This window comes from Coregonus lavaretus (assembly GCF_964263955.1).
Source record: "Coregonus lavaretus genome assembly, chromosome: 15".
Classification (NCBI taxonomy): domain Eukaryota; kingdom Metazoa; phylum Chordata; class Actinopteri; order Salmoniformes; family Salmonidae; genus Coregonus; species Coregonus lavaretus.
In genome coordinates, this window is record NC_140002.1 from 10,199,574 (window position 1) to 10,218,163 (window position 18,590).

An 18,590-nucleotide genomic window follows, 5' to 3' on the forward strand; every position below is an offset into this window, starting at 1 on the left:
AAAGACGGCATTAACGATAAGTAATAAAATAAAAACTGCACTTCTAAAATACTATCACACCATAGCCTGCTGAATTTGCAAGATAACTTTTCTTTCATTTTGATTTCAGCACAAATAAAAAATGTGACACTGACTCGCCCATGGATTTCAGCAGTCTCAATGAAATTCGGCGTTCGACTAGCCAATGTGCGACATGCACTCACAGTTACAAGCCTGCTAGAGTTAGCAGCAGACGGACAAGCAATATCCACCGTTTTAGTACGGAAGAAGTCTGAGCTGAAATGTGAAGCTAACTGAAGCTGGTTAGCTTTAGAAAACCCTGAGTAGATCTAGCTTGCTTCGTAGGATACCCCTCTGGCTGCTGACCTCTGTAAATGACATGCAGAACATTGCAAAATGTGCTTGGGTAGGAGTAGGTCAGTTTTGCATTATCCCCACTAATAGTTACGGTTCCGATTGGGGTAGGGGAAGCTGATCATAGATCTGTACCTAGGGGAAACTTCACCCTGGAGTGCATGGGTAGAGCAAGTTTGGAATTACAAATACTTGACTTGCATGGTCAGCAGCATTCCATCTGGTAAACAACCCAAAATACAATCTTTGTAAACAACCACACAGACATTTAAATCAGGAATAGCTTTTATATAAAATTAGACCATCAGATCCAGAGTGTTTTGTATATCTACAGTGTCTTCAGAAAGTACTCACACACCTTGACTTTTTACACATTTTGTTGTTTTACAGCCTGAATTAAAAATGGATGAAATTTAGATTGAGTCACTGGCCTACACACAATAACCCCATAATGTCAAAGTGGAATTATGTTTTTAGATAACTTTTTTTTTTACAAATGAAAAGCTGAAATGTCTTGAGTCAATAAGTATTCAACCTCTTTGTTATGGCAAGCCTAAATAAGTTCAGGAGTAGAAATGTGCTTAACAAGTCACATAATACATTGCAAGGAGTCACTGTGTGCAATAATGGTGTTTAACATGATTTTTGAATGACTACTTCATCTCTGTACCACACATATAATTATTTGTAAGGACCCTCAGTCGAGCAGTGAATTTCAAACACAGATTCAACCACAAAGACCAGGGAGGTTTTCCAATGCCTCGCAAAGACGGGCACGTATTGGTAGACAGGTAAAAAATAAAAGCAGACATTGAATATCCCTTTGAGCATGGCAAAGTTATTAATTAGACTTTGGATGGTGTATCAATACACCCGGTCCCTACAAAGATAGAGACGTCCTTCCTAACTCAGTTGCCAGAGAGGAAGAAAACCGCTCAGGGATTTCACCATGAGGCCAATGGTGACTTTATAACAGTTACAGAGTTTAATGGCTGTGATAGGAGAAAACTGAGGATGGATCAACAAGGTTGTAGTACTTGTACTCCACAATACTAACCTAAATGAGTGAAAAGAAGGATGCATACTGTTTGCAATAAGGCACTAAAGTAAAATTGCAAAAATTGTGGCCAAGAAATACACTTTATGTCCTGAATACAAAGCGTTATGTTTGGGGCAAATCCAACATCACATCACTGAGTACTGCTCTTCATATTTTCATGTATGGTGGTGGCTGCATTATGTTAATTAAATTAATATGCCATTTAGCAGACGCTTTTATCCAAAGCGACTTATGGGTATGCTTGTCATCGTCAAGGACTAGGGAGTTAAAAAATATATATGTTTTGCAAATATTGTACAATCCAGGTGTGCAAAGCTCTTAAGAGACGTAGCCAGGAAGACTCACAGCTGTAATCGCTGCCAAAGGTGATTCTAACATGTACTGACTCAGGGGTGTGAATTTAATTTCAATTTTCAATACATTTCCAAAAAATGTCTAAAAACATGTTTTCACTTTGTCATTATGGTGTATTGTGTGTAGATGGGTGAACAAAAATTATTATTTAATCAATTTTAAATTCAGGCTGTAACATCAAAATGTGGAATAAATCAAGGGATATGAATACTTTCTGAAGGCACTGTATAAAAAGTACATACAATGAAGTAAATAAATGAATTACATTTTTTTTTATATATATATATATTGAGCAGGTGTTCAAGTTAGTAGATGAAATGCAAAAGGCACTAAATGTACTACATTCCAGTTTTAAGACATCGAACAGAAGCACAGGACACAGAGAAGAAAATAAAATCATATAGTGCATGTGGTCTTTGATACGCCGGCCATAGTGCAGGTTTTGCAACATAAGATATTATATAAACAAGCACCAAATTACACACGCTAATATGGCTACTCAACAGCCCAAACTACGACTTCACACTTTTAAGACGTAACAGTGGAATGGGTATTGTAAACTGCACTTATCCAAACTTTGACACCACATAATTTCTTAAGCATTTGAGTTGACTAAGTGAAAAGCTTTTTCATAATTCATAATCAAGGACAATACTACTTCAACTACTACTACACACATATACTAATACTGCACAAGCACAAGACAGCAAGATAAGCGCCAGCATTTGATGAATTTTTAGGAATGTAGATTAACAATTACTTTTGCTTTATTTTGCAGGACTAGTGGAAGAGGCAGCTTTGGAAAACAGGAATGACGCCTCCTCTAGCTCTCTTGGGTGATCAAAACCATTTTGTCAACAGCTAAAATATACAGTTAAAAACACTAAAACGCTACCCACTGGGCACAGATGTCAATTCAACGTCTATTCCACATTTTTTTATGTAATTTCATTGATTCAACCAGTGTGTGCCTAGTGGGTAAATACTTAAAGGATTTTTAAGACGTGACAGTGTGAGGTTTAGCATCAAGACAGAGCACCAGCCATGCTTTTTCAAACTATTTGACAAAAATGACACTCAATATCAAATTGGAATTCTGAAACACATCACTGATTATTTTGTTAAAACACCAAGATATACTACCATTGACCAGAAAAGAATGAATTACAGTAACGAGCTCTAGATCTTACATAGTTAACTATCCATATGCATAAATGTTGGTCGGGGTAAGACTACTGCAGAAAAAAATGGAAGGGATTAAAACAGCATTTAAACTGATTATTAACGCATTGCTTCAATCAAACATGATTGAGAGTGAATCATTGGAACAGAAACATATTAAAGCACAGTGATATATCAAAGTAGTTTTGTTAAAGGAAGATATTTGGCCCATTGCTTCTGAAAGACGGAAGATAAGATTTTCTTTCGGACATCATGATATTATCAGTCTCACATGATCACGTCAAACCTACATAATCTAAAACAGATGTTAAAACTAAAATGTGTCAAACGTGGTTATTGTCATGATTAGTTGTGGTTAGTTAATAAATTACATGCAAACAGTGTATAATTTCTGTACAATAAAAACAATGTAAAAAATAAAATTTTGTTTTGTATCATTGTTTCAGCTGAACAGTTCAGTTTCGAACCCAGTGGCAGTGTTTTAGTCATAGATATAACAATGCAATGTTAAAATCTACAGCGCAATACACAAACTGTACACAAGTCTTTTCACCAGGAGGCTTTCCATGGCTGTGTACCAGAGTGATATTATATGGCGTTAACGTGAAGTCTTTTCACCAGGAGGCTTTCCATGGCTGTGTACCAGAGTGATATTATATGGCGTTAACGTGATTGTTACCTTGTAAAAAAATGTTTACATGACTAGATGAAGGTAGCATGATTGCAGACAAAACGGCTATGCATTTCAGGTATCCTATTCTATAACCAAACCCTATGTCTAAACCATCAATTTAACATCCAATATGTTGGACTGAGATGATTGTTAACATATTGTTCTCATGGTCCCTCTATTGTAAAAAAAAAAACGAAAAAACTACTTGAGCCTATGTATTTTACACTTACTAAACATGCAGTTAATGTATTATAGTGTTTCTCTAATCTCTGTGTTGTATTGTTGTATTGAAAGCCATGGTAGCATACATTTTGTATCACACACGAACATGCAATAAATGCTTTCAGAAGGGTTTTTATGAGACAAAAAAATATAATTCTAAACAGCATCAATCCCTCTCCCCCTCGCCCCCACCCCCCACCCATCCCAAAGCAGTGAGCTATGGTGGCCTTTCCCTTTTGGTCTCCAGTTCTCCCCCCACCCCGTTTCAGTTTTTCCTTATGTCTGCGTACACCACTGGCTCCATCTTGTGGAATGAGTTGGGGTTCTTGGTGCCCGAGTGATCCAACTGGGCGTATATCACCGGCCCCTGTTGTGATGAGCAGATGGATGGGTGGGGAGATAAGGCAAAGGGGAAGGAGGAAAATTGTGTTAATAACAATACATGTTACACTGGTTTAGCTGTCAAGTTCAAATGGCCGTAGGAAACGTAAATGGCTGTGGGATTTAAGCGGGGACAACTGCAGATAGCAATGCCAAATAACAAACACATATCAAAGTAGTGTTGTTAATGGAAGATATTTGGCCCATTGCTTCTGAATGAAGCCAGATAATGAAGATAACAATGCCAGATTGTTGCGCAAAACAAAACATTTGTTTTTTTCTCCCATCTAGCACAGCTTGGGACTACATCTGGGCTGTGTGAGTGTGTAGAAGAAGAGGGCGCCATTTTCTTCTTATCTTCAGGGAGTCATTTCTACCGACCACTGGGCTCAAAAATCACACCAAAAAAACCTCATAAAAACTCGAAACATAGATGGGGGGAAAACAACAACACGCATACAACGGCAAAGTACAGTACATTACACCTTCATGTTTTGGCTGACGGTGGAATGTGGACACGTCTCTTAATGTAATGAGGGAGAGGCGCATCTCAAGACTGTCCCTCACAAGATCAGCAAACTAAACCAGTCAACCGGCAAAGTCGACCACAAACAAGCGCCTCTCAGAGACACAAAAATAATAAAGGTTCTCCTTTTCCTAGACATAGGCCTACAATATTAGTGTTTGATAATATCGTCAGAGGCCTCCTTTGAACTTTCATAAGCAATGCATAACACCTTCATAGGAACAACATGAACATCTATACATGCTTAGGTCAGCAACAGCAGCTTTGCAAAAGGGGATGCCGTGACACTCCAGCCAGTTGTTCTTGACATAAGCATTTAGAGCTTAACCAGAATGAGAGTGATCTCACGCATTACTTGTAAAATGTATTACGTCATTCAGTGGTCACCAATCCTGGTCCTGGAGAACTACAGGATGTGCAGGCTTTTGTTTCAGTCCAGCACCAAAACACCTGATTCCATTCATCAAGGTCTTGATGATTAGTTGGATCAGGTGGATTAGTTGGATCAGGTGGGTCACTGCTGGGCTAGAACAAAAGCCTGCTCCAGGGTTGGTGACCACTGATTTAGTCAGTCTGTAGAGCAGGGGTATCCGCCGCCAGGACTCGATGGCCGCAATGTCTATGGATCTCTCCCTTAGACTTAAAGGGACATTACACTCCAATGCTTGTCAGTTGTTTTAAATGGATACTTTGGGATTCTGGTAATGAGGCCCGTTATCTACTTCCCCAGAGTCAGATGAACTTGTGGATACCATTTGTATGTTTCTGTGTCCAGTTTGAAGGAAGTTAGAGGTAGTTTCGTGAGCCAATGCTAACTAGCGTTAGCGCAATGACTGGAAGTCTATGGGTATCTGCTAGTATGTTAGGGAGTGTGTCCACCTGGGTCTCGTTCAGTAGGTAGAAAAGTCAACATTTTGTTACAATGTTCCTGTTCTGAACACAACACTGGTTTCCAAGATCAGAAATCAGATGGATGAAAAACTAAAGAAGATAGACAAGCAGACACTAAAGCCATCAAAGAGATCAGCTTGAAAACCTATTCCAGCGTTTCCCAAAACTCGGTCCTCGGGACCCCAAGGGGTACACGTTATTTTTTGCCCTAACTACACAGCTGATTAAAATTATCAACGCTTGATGATAAGTTGATTATTTGAATCAGCTGTGTAGTGCTAGGGCAAAAACCAAAACGTGCACCCTTGGGGTCCCGAGGACCGAGTTTGGGAAACCCTGGCCTATGCTGTAGTAGCTAGGTACTAGTCTGTTTTTGTTCTCTTGCCAACTACTTATGGAATTGTCACGCCAAATGTTGACTCAACAATGACAGCAATGGAGTTGGCAAGAGTACAATTAGATCTGGGATAGGCTAATGCTGTAGTGCATCTCAGCTATAGTTAGTTAGTGGATCCCTCTCCCCCTGTTAGTGTCCCTGTGCAACAGTGGGTGTGGATGGTTGGTTTGAGTCACTCACTGTAGCGCCTACCTGGACCGGGGCGGAGGGGCTGCTACACCTGGAGCCCTCCGAGCTGGACTCGTGCTTCTTCTCCCCCGGGCGTGTGGCGTGGGAGCTCACTCTTGCCACTGAGGTGCAGCTAGTTTTTGCACCGGGGGAGGTGTTTATGAATCGGAGAAGGTGGTTTGTTTTGTGCAGTTCGGGAAGCGTTGGCGCACAGAGAAATGGTCGACATGGACACATACAGTCAGACACAGGAGAAGACATGGGAGACAGATACAAATGCAAATGAGAGATGGGCAGATTTCACATGAGTTATGCTGCACATTTTGAAATGACTGCTCCAAGTGGCTGGGAGGAGAGGTTGGCAGGAGTGACATACATTGGGCAGAGACACTGTCCTGGAAGATTAACAAGGCATGCATCTGTATGGGAACAATGAGCAGATGCTTATACAGTTGAAGTCGGAAGTTTACATAACCTTAGCCAAATACATTTAAACACAGTTTTTCACAATTCCTGACATTTAATCCTAATAAAAATCCCCTGTTTTAGGTCAGTTAGGATCACCACTTTATTTTAAGAATATGAAATGTCAGAATAATAGTAGAGAGAATGATTTATTTAAGCTTTTATTTATTTCATCACATTCCCAGTGGGTCAGAAGTTTACATACACTCAATTAGTATTTGGTAGCATTGCCTTTAAATTGTTTAACTTGGGTCAAACGTTTCAGGTAGCCTTCCACAAGCTTCCCACAATAAGTTGGGTGAATTTTGGCACATTCCTCCTGACAGAGCTGGTGTAACTGAGTCAGGTTTTGTAGGCCTTGCTCGCACACACTTTTTCAGTTCTGCCCACACATTTTCTATAGGATTGAGATCAGGGCTTTGTGATGGCCACTCCAATACCTTGACTTTGTTGTCCTTAAGCCATTTTGCCACAACTTCGGAAGTATGCTTGGGGTCATTGTCCATTTGGAAGACCCATTTGCGACCAAGCTTTAACTTCCTGACTGATGTCTTGAGATGTTGCTTCAATATATCCACATAATTTTCCTTCCTCATGATGCCATCTATTTTGTGAAGTGCACCAGTCCCTCCTGCAGCAAAGCACCCCCACAGCATGATGCTGCCACCCCCATGCTTCATGGTTGGGATGGTGTTCTTCAGCTTGCAAGCATCCCCCTTTTTCCTCCAAACATAACGATGGTCATTATGGCCAAACAGTTCTATTTTTGTACGATCTTTGTCCCCATGTGCAGTTGCAAACCGTAGTCTGGCTTTTGTATGGCGGTTTTGGAGCAGTGGCTTCCTCCTTGTTGAGCGGCCTTTCAGGTTATGTCGATATAGGACTTGTTTTACTATGGATATAGATACCTTTGTACCTGTTTCCTCCAGCATCTTCACAAGGTCCTTTGCTGTTGTTCTGGGATTGATTTGCACTTTTCGCACCAAAGTACATTCATCTCTAGGAGACAGAACGCGTCTCCTTCCTGAGCGGTATGATGGCTGCGTGGTCCCATGGTGTTTATACTTGCGTACTATTGTTTGTACAGATGAACGTGGTACCGTCAGGTGTTTGGAAATTGCTCCCAAGGATGAACCAGACTTGTGGAGGTCTACAATTGTTTTTCTGAGGTCTTGGCTGATTTCGTTTGATTTTCCCATGATGTCAAGCAAAGAGGCACTGAGTTTGAAGGTAGGCCTTGAAATACATCCACAGGTACACCTCCAATTGACTCAAATTGTGTCAATTAGCCTATCAAAAGCTGCTAAAGACATGACATCATTTTCTGGAATTTTCCAAGCTGTTTAAAGGCACAGTCAACTTAGTGTATGTAAACTTCTGACCCACTGGAATTGTGATACAGTGAATTATAAGTGAAATAATATGTCTGTAAACAATTGTTCGAAAAATTACTTGTGTCATGCACAAAGTAGATGTCCAAACCGACTTGCCAAAACTAGTGTTAACAATAAATATGTGGAGTGGTTGAAAAACAAGTTTTAATGACTCTAACTTAAGTGTATGTAAACTTCCGACTTCAACTGTAAATATAGTTGAAAAGTTACTGCAGCTTTGCAAAAGACTAAGAAACAGCATTAACATAACAACATTGACTTAAAAACATTGACTTTATCTAATAGTCTATGCGACAATCAATTGGTCAATAAGATAAGACAATAAATAAAGAAGTGGATTAGGGAAAAACATTCCCCACCCCAATGAGATAATGATGTGATCACACACATGAAAGATTAGTGTTGTATGTCAGTCATACCAATGTCAGTCAGTGGTCCAATAAACACACTTATTTTATTTATTGTTTTGGTCTCTTGGTGCCTTGACAATGATTTTTAAATTGTAATTTTAATGTAATAATATCTTATGTTGTTCTTGTACGTAACTGTTCTGTACTTCTGTCATGTATTTTATGTTTTATGTGGACCCCAGGAAGAGTAGCTGCTGCATGTGCAACAGCTAATGGGGATCCTAATAAACTAAACTGAAGAGCAAACATGGCACTCCCCCGAAGCAAATTTTGGTGCTGGTCAATAGTAGTGCACTATATAATAAGGTCAGTTTGTACACTCTCTACAAGATCTCTCGGTTCACATCTAACCAGGATCTGTATCAACCGTCTCAGAGTAGGAGTGATGATCTAGGACAGGGATTTTCAACTCTTACCCTACGAGGTCCGGAGCCTGCTGGTTTTCTGTTCTACCTGATAATTCATTGCACCCACTAAATCAGTCCCTGATTCGAGGGGAACAATTAAAAATGCAGTGGAACTGGCTTCGATGTCCAGAGTTGTGTTTGAGGGATCTAGGATCAGGTCCCCCCCTGTAATATTACTAATTGTGGTCTAAATGTAAAAACTGATCCTAGACTAGCTCTCTTACCCTAAGACACGTCATGAATATGGGCCTAGGACTCCAAAATATTAATTTATAGATTTTTTTTTTTTAAGTGATAGAAATTAATCTTAAAACTCTGTTAGCATTTAGCTTTTTGTGAGACTTGAAGAGCATTTGTACAGCACCTTCATAAAGTATTCACACCCCTTGACTTTTGCCAAATTTGGTTGTGTTACAGCCTGAATTAAAAATTTATTAAATTGAGATTTTGTGTCACTGGCCTACACATAATACCCCATGTCAAAGTGAAATTGTGAAATGTCTTGAGTCAATAAGTATTCAACCCCTTTGTTATGGCAAGCCTAATTAAGTTCAGGAGTTAAAATGTGCTTAACAAGTCACGTAATAAGCTGCATGGACTCACTCTGTGTGAAATAATAGTGTTTAACATGGTTTTTGAATGACTGCCTCATCTCTCTACCCCACACATACAACTATCTGTAAAGGTCCCTCAGTCGAGCAGTACATTTCAAACACAGATTCAACCACAAAGACCAGGGAGGTTTTCCCAAAAAAATATTCCAACATGCATCCTGTTTGCAATAAGGCACTAAAGTAAAACTGCAAAATGTGGCAAAGAAATTAACTTTATGTCCTGAATACAAAGCGTTATTTTTGGGGCAAATCCAACACAACACATCACTGATTACCTCTTCATATTTTCAAGCATGGTGGTGAAGTTGCTTACCAAGAGGACATTGAATGTTCCTGAGTGGCCTAGTTACAGTTTTAACCTAAATCGGCTTGAAAATCTATGGCAAGACTTGAAAATGGCTGTCTAGCTATGATCAACAACCAACTTGACAGAGCTTGGAGAATCTTAAAAAGAATAATGTGCAAATATTGTACAATCCAGGTGTGTAAAGCTCTTAGAGACATACCCAGAAAAACTCACAGCTGTAATTACTGCCAAAGGTGATTCTAACATGTATTGACTCAGGGGTGTGATTACTTATATAAATTAGATATTTCTGCATTTCATTTTCAATAAATTTGCAAACATTTCTAAAAACATGTTTTCACTTTGCATTATGGGGTATTGTGTGTAGATGGGTGAGAAATAGGGCTGTCCCCAACAACAAAAGAATCTTGGCCGACCTAGAGTCGTCTGTTCTCTCGACCAATTGTTTGGTCGAAATTTTAAAGAGTGTATTTTTCCATATATAGACATACCCTATGTGTGCCTATATATGGAAAAATACACTCATTAAAATTTCGACCATTGATTTTTTTGGGGGGGGACAGCCCTATGTAGGCTACTGAGCTTGTCTGATGCTTTAAGCAACGCAATTAAAAATTAAGACACACAAATTACTAAAGAGGGAAGCAGAGACTCATATTTCCCATAACCAGATGAAAAAAACCTGTTCCCTCCGCTCCTGAAGTTGCCGGTAATAGGCTACACCAGCATTCGGTAACCTTTTCCATTTGGAGTGCCAAGTAATCATACCATTTCTATTGATCCGCGTGCCAGTTATGATTTTCATATGCACATTTTCGTGGAACAGTTTCATTTCATTTATAATAATGTCTTTATATCTCAAAATCAATGTCATGTGGTTAATCAAAATTCTATCTAAATGAAAATGATACAAATCTACACGTAACTTCTATTGCCATTGCCAATATTCTAGCAAACTTGCAACATTGTATAAAATATTCTGGGCCCTCAGAGTTTCCCACTCCAGTTAGCTCGGGACAGACACAGCAGTAGGCTATTTGCGCAAGGGATAAGTAATCAGGTAGGCCTATTCTATAACGTTTGCACCGGATCAGAGCTTGAATTATTTTCCCTCTTTCATGCTGAGTGGTAATCGCAGGCCAGGTTTTGTGTCCTTACTCAAGATTGACAGGAGCGCTCCAAACAAAAGTAACTCATAATTGGAATGAAATAAACCTGCAAACAACGTGTCCACTCCTACAATGACAACGGTACGACTGTAATAATAATATATTGAATGCATTAACAGAAATTACTGTAACCAAACAAACATTGTAGATGAGAAACTATGGTAATTTACTGTAAATATACTACTGGTGATACTGGTGTGCCATCCGCAATAGATCAGTCCACTCAGACAGGCGAGAATCAGACAGGTGTCTCATGTCCCATAACTTTTTTAAATAGTTATATATTTGCCACTGCTCTACTAAAATAATATTGGTCGATCAACAGCCTATCGACCAAACAATCGACCAGTCGACAATATGGGGTCAGCCCTAGCGAGAATGTTTTTTATTTTTAATCCATTTTGAATTCAGGCTGTAACACAACAAAATGTGGAATAAGTCAAGGGGTATGAATACTTTCTGAAGGCAATGTATATTGTTCAGGAGGTAGCGTTAGAGGAAACAGGAGAGCCACATGACAGTGAAACAGAAGAGGAAGGGGTTAGTGGTCAGAAGTGGATGAGGGACGTGAGCGGCAGACAACAACATGAACGTTAGATGACAAGCCAAGCTTAACGATGCACTTTGTTTTTATCCGTCACTGTGGGCATTGACAGACAGATCTTGGAAAGCAACATCTCTGGTCTTTCTACGTGCAACATCGTTGTCAATAATTATGGTGATTTGGATGATAGACTAATTATATATATTTTTCTCTCGAATTGAGACTAGATGCATGGTTTTGATTACAGTGGTTAAAAAAATTATCTGTTTGAATGTAATGTGATATGAAAAACGTAAGAAAGTCGCACACCTTGGTGTTTTATACGCATTAAATCATTGCGAGTCTATCTTAGAGTGTTTTCATAATTGTACTATTCCGTTAGTCAGCACCCCTACTTATTTGGGTGTGTCAACTCATGCTTTATATTAGGCCTAGGTCATGAAAAACCTTGTAACTAATCATGTGATTCAGAGAGAAAAGAGAGAAGTGTCTACGCTTGGCATTTAGCCTACCCTCTAAACACCTAGTTGGAGATCGTGGGACTTCCTCCACTCCGGTCTCTCATGGTAAACCTGGAGCACCCATTTGAGCTAAGCAGATCTGACACCTACTAGTTCAGTAAGTAATTCATCATGGTTATAGGGCATTTACAAGTACCACTGGTACAGTCTAACCCCACGTAGCCAACACACAAACACTGGAAAATCCAGCCGCGTCTTTCTTCTGAGTTTTCATTCATATATAATAATAACATATGCCATTTAACAGGTGCTTTTATCCAAAGCGACTTACAGTCAAGCGTACATAAAAAAAAGTACGTACAGGTGGTCCCGGGAATCGAACACGCTATCCTGACGTTGCAAGCGCCATGCTCTACCATTGAATATTTTTTGAACACATCAAATGTTTTAATAGCAAACATGTTATTTTATTATTCCAAGAGAGAGGACACAAGCGACAATCACAGCCATCGTAACCCAACCCCCATATCCCATGCAGCGGAGGTAGGGCTAAGTGTTAAGGTCTGCTGACTAAGAACGTTAGTGTGTGTGTGTATGTGTTTGTGACTCAGGAGACATGCCAGGGGGGAGGTTAGGAAGGAGAGAGAAGAGAGATTCAGGCAGACCCCACAACCAAAGAGGCCATGAAAACATTTGTTGAAAGTAGAGCTCCATTCACGGCAAGGGTTGCTTTCAGAAAATTTCAGAGATGCAGTTCCTTTTCATTGACCTCGTCAAGAGCCATTAACTGCATGCAGTAAATTGGTTTTTGACAGAGTCGAGTAGTCTTCGCACACAAAAAATTATATCACAAGGATAGAAAGGTTCCCGGTGTGATTTCATTTGTTTGATCAAATATTTCATATTATTGAATTTTTTGATGCCTCCTTCTAAGATACTCTACAGATACTGATTGTCAGGTGTAATGATTGATACTGACCAAAGTCCAGATATTAAAGTACTATTAAAGATATCTACTACCCCGATGGTTATACAAGGGAGGATGCCTTACCCTTCGTATTCATGACTGGTTTGATGCCTCTTGATGATCAGGCAGGTAACCACGGCGATGAGAATGAGCCCGATGACAGCGCCACACACGGCGCCCACTATGACAGCAGTGCTGTTCTGAGGGAGAGACTCTGCAAAACAAGACAACGTAAGCATTGAAACGTTGTCATATAACATTACAATTATGTTACAAAGTCACAGCTGTGTCAATACTGCCAGTTCAATGTTTTCAAGGCATTATATCAGTGTTAGTGTTAAAATGGTTAATCTCTTGTATGAGTGTTTCTCAACCCCTGGTTATTAAGATATTGGTAATCGCTCAGTTGGCAGTTTTTATTCCAAGTCATTCTTCAATGTGAGAGAGCATGGTCAGTTCCTGCTGAAAAGTGACTTGAGTGTTGCTGTACTGTTGTGAATCCGTTTGCAAGTTTACCTTTGATGACGACTTTGAGCTGTGTCTGAGCGGCGGTGACAGATATGTCGGGCGGGTTAATCACGGCACACGAGTAGGTGCCGTTGTCATTGAACTGTGCCTTAATTAAATGGACAGAGGCGTCTTTTTTGTTCAGGTCTCCCGCCCATTTCACCCTGTCTTTGAATTGAGCCACGCTCCCTGGGTAGTGCTTGCCAGAAGTGTAATAGAAAATCTACAAAAAAGACATTGGGGGGGGGGTCAATATAAGAATGTCTGAAGAGAAAATAGATAGTGGAAGAATTGCACACAATGTCAGTGTCCCAAATGGCACCCTATTCCCTTTATAGTGTACTACTTTTGACGGTGCTCATGGGGCTCTGGTCAAAAGTAGTAGGGGCGGCAGGTAGCTTAGTGGTTAAGAGCGTTGTGCCAGTAACCGAAAGGTTGCTGGTTCTAATCCCCGAGCCAACTAGGTGAAAAATCTGTCGATGTGCCCTTGAGCAAGGCACTTAATCCTAATTGCTCCTGTAAGTCGCTCTGGATAAGAGCGTCTGCTAAATGACTAGAAAATTATAAATAAATAAAAAGTGGTATACTAGGCTATATAGGGAATAGGGTGCCATTTGGGACATAGCTAATGACTCATAACAGAAATGGGAAAGACAAGCAAACAGGTTTAACCGTTGTAAGCTTATGGCTTACCTACATGACTGGGCACTTTTGCCAAGCAACAGCAAAACATCAAATATTCCCCTGATACTCGGTGGTATGTTTGCATCTACTACTGTACCAAACTGATTTTGTTTAGCATTTACATGACAAGACGGATATCCTCAATAGTCAATTTGTTTAAAAGATGAGAGGGACAGATAGCTGTGTGGACTAGTATTGGTGTTGGTGACGCCCTCTCCAACTGCACTCTGTTACGAGGCCGGATACAAGTGCATCATTACGAGCAAGATGAGCCAGCTAGCTAGGTCTCTAGGGGAGGGAAATGGGAATAGTTTTGCTTGTTCCTGCCATTTCCATATAAATCCCAGCAATGCGAAAATACAGTACCTTCAGCAAGTATTCACACCCCTTTACTTTTTCCACATTTTGTTGTGTTAAATTAAAATTGGATTGAAATTGATTTTTGTCAAAGTGGAAAAAATTCTAACATTTGTATTTTAAAGAAAAGCATGAAGTAAGTATTCAACCCCCTGAGTCAATACATTTTAGAATCACCGTTGGCAGTAATTACAGCAGTGAGTCTTTCTGGGTATGTCTCTAAGAGCTTTGCACACCTGGATTGTACAATATATATTTTTTTTTTCCCCAAGCTCTGTCAAGTTGGTTGTTGATCATAGCTAGACAGCCATTTTCAAGTCTTGCCATTGATTTTCAAGCCACTCAGGAACATTCAATGTCCTCTTGGTAAGCAACTCCAGTGTATATTTGGCCTTGTGTTTTAGGTTATTGTCCTGCTGAACGGTGAATTTGTCTACCCATATCGTAATGCAGCCACCACCATGCATGAAAATATGAAGAGTGGTACTCAGTGATGTGTTGTATTTGCCCCAACATAGCACTTTGTATTCAGGACATTAAGTAAATTTCTTAGCCACATCTTTTGCAATTTTACTTTAGTGCCTTATTGAAAACAGGATGCATGTTTTAGAATATTTTTTATTCGGTACAGGCGTCCTTTTCACTTTGTCATATAGGTTAGTATTGTGGAGTAACTACAATGTTTTTCATCCATCCTCAGTTTCTCCTATCACAGCCATTAAACTCTGTAAAGGTTTTTAAGTCACCATTGGCCTCATGGTGAAATTCCTGAGCGGTTTCTTTCCTTTCCGGCAACTAAGTTAGGAAGGACACCTGTATATTTGTAGTGACTGGGTGTATTGATACACCATCCAAAGTGTTATAAATAACTTCACCATGCTCAAAAGGATATTCAATGTCTGCTTTTTATTTTATTTTTTACCCATCTACCAATAGGTGGCCTTCTTTGCGAGGCACTGGAAAACCTCCCTGGTCTTCTTGGATGAATCTGTTTGAAATTCACTGCTCGACTGAGGGACCTTACAGATAATTGTGTGGGGTTCAGAGATGAGGTAGTCATTCAAAAATCATGTTAAACACTATTATTGCACACAGAGTGAGTCCATGCAACTTATTATGTGACTTGTTAAGTAAATGTTTACTCCTGAACTTATTTAGGCTTGCCATAACAAAGGGATTGAATACTTAGTGACTCAAGACATTTCAGCTTTTCATTTCTAATGAAGTTGTAAAAAAATGTCTAAAAACATAATTCCACTCTGACATTATGGAGTATTGTGTGTGTAGGCCAGTGACACCAAATCTAAATGTAATACATTTTAAATTCAAGCTTTCAAGATACATAACTTTCAAAATACAGAAGGAAAATACTGGCTGTATTTCTGTATTTTGAAAGTTAAATATCTTGAAAACTTGATTGCAGACATGCTAAACATTTTGGGACTATATCAACAATGGACTAATGAAACAAATACCAAATGATCATTTTTGGATGGAGTTTTCCTTTAAGTTTGGAGAAACATGAAATGGAAGGAGGCAGATGGTCAGGAAGAAGTGGCCTATAACATAACACAACACTCCTCAGGCTCATTTCCTTTCATTGGACCAGTCACAAACACACGCACACATACTCCCTCGCTCTTTTCTGTGGCAGTGGGCCTAAATAATAAGAGGAAACATTTTGTGCTAGAACACTCCTCGGTGGAAGATCTGAGAGAAACGTCTTGGGAATTGTTCATGGACCCAGAGAAAGAAATCACTCACGGAAACGGCGCTTCCGGGGTCGGATCCCGTTGGGCGAAACGACCAGGTGACTGTGGCTGCGCTACTGATCACTTCCCTGGACTTGAAGGAACACTTGAGGATCCCCGTGGTGCCATTCTCAACCAGCACCTCCGCCGGGGCGTACAACTCTATGGCCGCTGTTAGATTTGTACCTGTTGATAAAGAACCAACATTTAGTTTGTTGCTTAATGTATTCAAATTTGAGAAGCTGGGAGGGCATTGTGGCTCTATAGCCACTTAAATGTATAGCCTACATCAAAGCTTTTATGCTTTATAGTTGCTAGGCTTAAGTCATTTCCAGCTAGCAGAAAAAAGGATAGACGCATTTGCTTCTTATTCTCTGTTAATTTTTTTATTTAACCTTTATTTAACTAGGCAAGTCAGTTAAGAACAAATTCTTATTTACAATGACCGCCTACCCTGGCCAAACCCGGACGACGCTGGGCCAATTGTGCGCCGCCCTACGGGACTCCCAATCACGGCCGAATTGAGATACAGCCTGGAATCGAACCAGGGTCTGTAGTGCCTTAGACCGCTGCGCCACTCGGGAGCTCTGTTGTTAACTAGTTTTGCATAGGTAAAAGTGGGTTGTTAAACAGATTTCTGTACATATTTGGCAACCTTCTCCATTTAGAACGAGCCAGGTCAGGGAGGAAGGCATGTAGTGTGACAAAAACATGCTGACAGTGCAGAATGCAATAATAAAACAGGTGGACACTTTCCCTCAAAGCCTTTGAATTTCATCCCAACACAGCCTGGGCAAGCAACACACTAATGGAAACCAAGTACATTGGAAGCGATATGATATTATTGTTGTATCTCAAAAGTATAGTAGACTACAAATGATGCGCTACAATAATAATTTCTGAAAGATTTTATTATAACTTTTCATAAAAAAATGACATTAGCTAAGTAAAATGTGTTTTACTTGCTGTCCGCAGACTATGAATCAGTCATATTTAGCCAATAACTTGGTCAATTCTTACTCATCATGCCAAAAAAAATTATTCAGAAATGTTTTGAGGTCATTATGTCAACAACACGTGACACATTTCACAACAACACGCGCTTCATCGCGTGTATTTTGATATTATTTGGTTTTGTGTTAGCTAGGTTAGCATTTCTAGCTAGCTACCAACAAACCAAGCTAACCAGACCCTATAGGTCAAGAATGTAGCAAACTAGCTAACCATATAACTAGCAAGCTAGCTAACAGGCACTCTATAGTTAATATTTGCGTCACACACCTTGTCTGGAAATACGACGATCGTACCAAGTCATGCACTTCTAGCTATGTTATCGTCTGTTTAGCTAGCCAGCTAACGCATATTTTGCTAGCCACTAGTTAGCATGCAAACTACTATAGCTACTCGCTAGCTATCAACTATAGCGATCAGATTGTTATTAGCTTCTTTAAAAATGTAGCCAGTACTTACCGAAAAAGAGACACAACGTTATTCCACATAGTAAAACACAATTGCATGCGGGGTTTGTCCGTCTTAGCTCCATAACTTAGAATGCATCAATATCTCCCCCTCCCTGTTTTTTGGTCCAACATTAACCAACGTCCAGCTGCTCATCCAATGCACCCTCTTCCTGTGTGAAAAAAAGAAAACAGGAAACGCGCTAGTATGACTGGAAAGACCATGACCCATAATGTGCGATCGATTTATATCACGCGGAGCACCAAGCGGGTGGAGTTGCTTTAAATCGCATGCACCAAAGTGGAAACCCATAATTCGGCACGCGAGGTGAAGTAAATAGAATTTTCCTTCTCCCACAGTCATGTCCACTGCGTTTTTCGGTGGCTTTCCGAACTTGCGTATCTCTAGCGCTAGCTAGCCAAAGCGAAGAAAATGAATATGTTTTTGTTTAGACTCAGTAATAGATCTCTATTGCCATACCACTGAGTATTGGCAGTCATCTCAGTTCCAATGATGAAACTATGTAATCATTGATTAATTACAGTTAAAGATAATCAAGTTGCAGAACATGGTAGAAGTTCGACATTACATAATTTTCCTGATGTGTTAAATGAAATCTCTGGTAAAACTGCGTACCAACAATCCATAGACTACTTTTCATTGACACGTCCTGCCATCCTGTGGGGACAAACTGCATTACATCCATCCACAGTTTCCAGTGGCCTCTACAAGCCTGCAGCGATCGAGGCACGTCTGGAACCTTATATTGATTTACAATATACTGTATATGCAGTTGCGATTTTAGCATGTAAATCTTGGTGGGACTAACGCAAAACATTTTTTTTAATGTATGCCAGCAAAGTCACTACACAACACTAAACAATACA

General features: G+C 39.8%; 1 protein-coding gene across 2 annotated transcripts; it reads right to left on the minus strand.

Moving 5' to 3' along the window:
* Positions 1 to 627: 627 nt before the first annotated feature.
* On the minus strand, positions 628 to 17,881 carry mpzl1l (myelin protein zero-like 1 like). 2 transcript variants are annotated; one of them, XM_084178765.1, is made up of 6 exons: positions 17,716 to 17,881; positions 16,259 to 16,431; positions 13,463 to 13,676; positions 13,031 to 13,160; positions 6,233 to 6,341; positions 628 to 4,212 (listed from the first exon to the last, which is right to left on the minus strand). In XM_084178765.1, exons 1-6 carry the CDS (start codon positions 17,786 to 17,788, stop codon positions 4,111 to 4,113), a joined length of 801 nt encoding a protein of 266 aa, XP_084034891.1. In that variant the 5' UTR covers positions 17,789 to 17,881; the 3' UTR covers positions 628 to 4,110. The 2 variants fall into 2 exon arrangements, with proteins under 2 accessions (XP_084034891.1, XP_084034890.1); XM_084178764.1 differs by having other exon boundaries at positions 6,221 to 6,341.
* Positions 17,882 to 18,590: the final 709 nt, after the last annotated feature.

What these genes read in the sequence shown, in the direction of transcription:
- mpzl1l (XM_084178764.1), bottom strand. Translation starts at nt 17,788, where the DNA reads ATGGAGCTAAGACGGACAAACCCCGCATGCAATTGTGTTTTACTATGT. An exon ending in AACGTTGTGTCTCTTTTTCG is followed by an intron (nt 16,432 to 17,715) that starts GTAAGTACTGGC and finishes CTTTATCAACAG; the next exon opens with GTACAAATCTAACAGCGGCC. An exon ending in ACCAGTCATGAATACGAAGG is followed by an intron (nt 6,342 to 13,030) that starts GTAAGGCATCCT and finishes TGCAAAAACTAG; the next exon opens with CTGCACCTCAGTGGCAAGAG.